At 56.0% G+C, this 1,671-nt stretch overlaps 1 protein-coding gene across 1 annotated transcript in view; it reads right to left on the bottom strand.

The window, feature by feature from the left end:
• Positions 1 to 1,413: 1,413 nt before the first annotated feature.
• SPRG_21603 (hypothetical protein) overlaps positions 1,414 to 1,671 on the bottom strand; it is a gene marked incomplete at both ends in the record, with an annotated part of 1,029 nt that continues 771 nt past the window's right edge. The window contains one exon of the mRNA XM_012357038.1: positions 1,414 to 1,617. Within this exon, the coding sequence (XP_012212428.1) occupies positions 1,414 to 1,617 (204 nt within the window). The remainder of the gene's footprint in view (positions 1,618 to 1,671) is intronic.

Here is a 1,671-nt window from a genome sequence, read left to right as displayed (position 1 = left end):
CGCGCGCGACCAAACCTTCGAGTACGACATGACAAGCGGCGTCAGCGATCTGCAGTGGTCGGCGCCCGAGCTGCTCATGGACGGCGAAGATTACACGAAAAAGTGGATGTCTACGCGTTCGGCATGCTCTTGACAGAGATCGACACGGGCGAGATCCCGTTTGCGACGGAAATGGCGTCGATGAAGCAAGCGGAGCTCGCCATGAAGCTCGCCGCCGGTGCGATCCGACCCAAGCTCTCGCCGTCGTGCCCGATGCGCATCCAGAAGATCGCGCTCTTGTGTCTCCAACACGACAAGCACTTGCGACCAACCATCGCCACGGTCTTGCGCCATCTGCAGCAGGTTCAGCTCTCGACCTTGGTACCAAGTAGTAGTCGATAGCATCTCTGTTTGAACCATCTGAAGAGTTGTGTTTCCTTCCTGTACAAGCGGCCATCGGTGCCTTTGTCATACAGGCTCGCTTGCCTCGTTGGCTAGATAGCTCGCTTGCCTCGTTGGCTAGATAGCACCAGTGCCAAACGCCGGGCCAAAGCTGCGATAAGGCTCGAGCTTGGGCAGTCAATCAGCCGCCGACGCGCTGGCCACGTTGACGAACGTAGCTTTAAATGGGACGAGGTGCTGGCATTCGGCACCGATTCGTGCGTTGCACTTGTGAGAAGGCTATGGGGATGACTGGTCATCTCGACAACGAGGTACACATTTTACAATGTAGTCGAATAGCGCGACAGAAGCGCTTGTTCGTCCGTCGCGACGCAGCCCTCGTACTCGGAGGCGATGGTGGCGCAGGGGCGAAATCCCACGTGCGTTGAGCACACGCTGGACGTACGGTCAATGCAAGGCTTCCATGATGCGGTTGACGAACGCTACAATAATTATAGGTCGCAGCGCCGACCTTCAATCCAACAATCTAGAAACGGTGTTCGTCAAGTCTGGGCGTTTGACGGAGCCACAAAAATGAGTTGCAGTGTATCTCAACCGAGTGCTATCAAGGGAATGTAGTTGTGATACACATGCAAATCGCAATCTAGATGCGTGCAAGATGCGTCCGAGATTGACCGTGCCCTGTCCGACGCGCATTGCTGGGTGCATGGGCTCCATCTTGCAGCTGACATGACCGTCCGGAGCATATCCTGATATCCAAGGCTGCTGATGGGTTGCGACGCCTTGGTAAGGATGTGAACGACGCGTTTCAAGACGTGAACTGCCCTAAAATGCCGCTTTGAGGTTGACAAGCAAGACGTGAACTGCCCTAAAATGCCCCTTTGAGGTTGACAAGGTCGTCGCATTGCACCATCATAAGCCGTTTTGCAACGACACAATCCAATGCGATAGTCCAACCCGAGAAGCAGCCTGCGGTCTACCAAACACACGATACATGCCGTACACATGCAGTGCGAGGATCCATTATGTACTCTAGTCTTCCCAGCCGAGCTGGTTGGCCGCGAGCGCGTCGCCGTCGCCGTCGATCGCGTGGCAGTTGTAGATTGCGTACATGAGCCGCTGGGTCAAAATCGCCTTGGACGAGTATTTCGGCAGTTCGAGCGAGAAAAAGCACGTGTGCGACACGGGCAGGTACGTATCCGGCGGGTCGCGGGCGTTGTTTTGGAGCTTGAAGAGCTGGCCAAACTCGGCTTTCGAGCGCGGGAGGCGGATGCGGCCCCACGTGAATTT

This window comes from Saprolegnia parasitica, assembly GCF_000151545.1.
Source record: "Saprolegnia parasitica CBS 223.65 unplaced genomic scaffold supercont2.704, whole genome shotgun sequence".
NCBI lineage: Eukaryota > Oomycota > Saprolegniomycetes > Saprolegniales > Saprolegniaceae > Saprolegnia > Saprolegnia parasitica.
The sequence above is the reverse complement of the archived record's forward strand: the minus strand, read 5'-3'. Positions and strand labels throughout refer to the sequence as shown.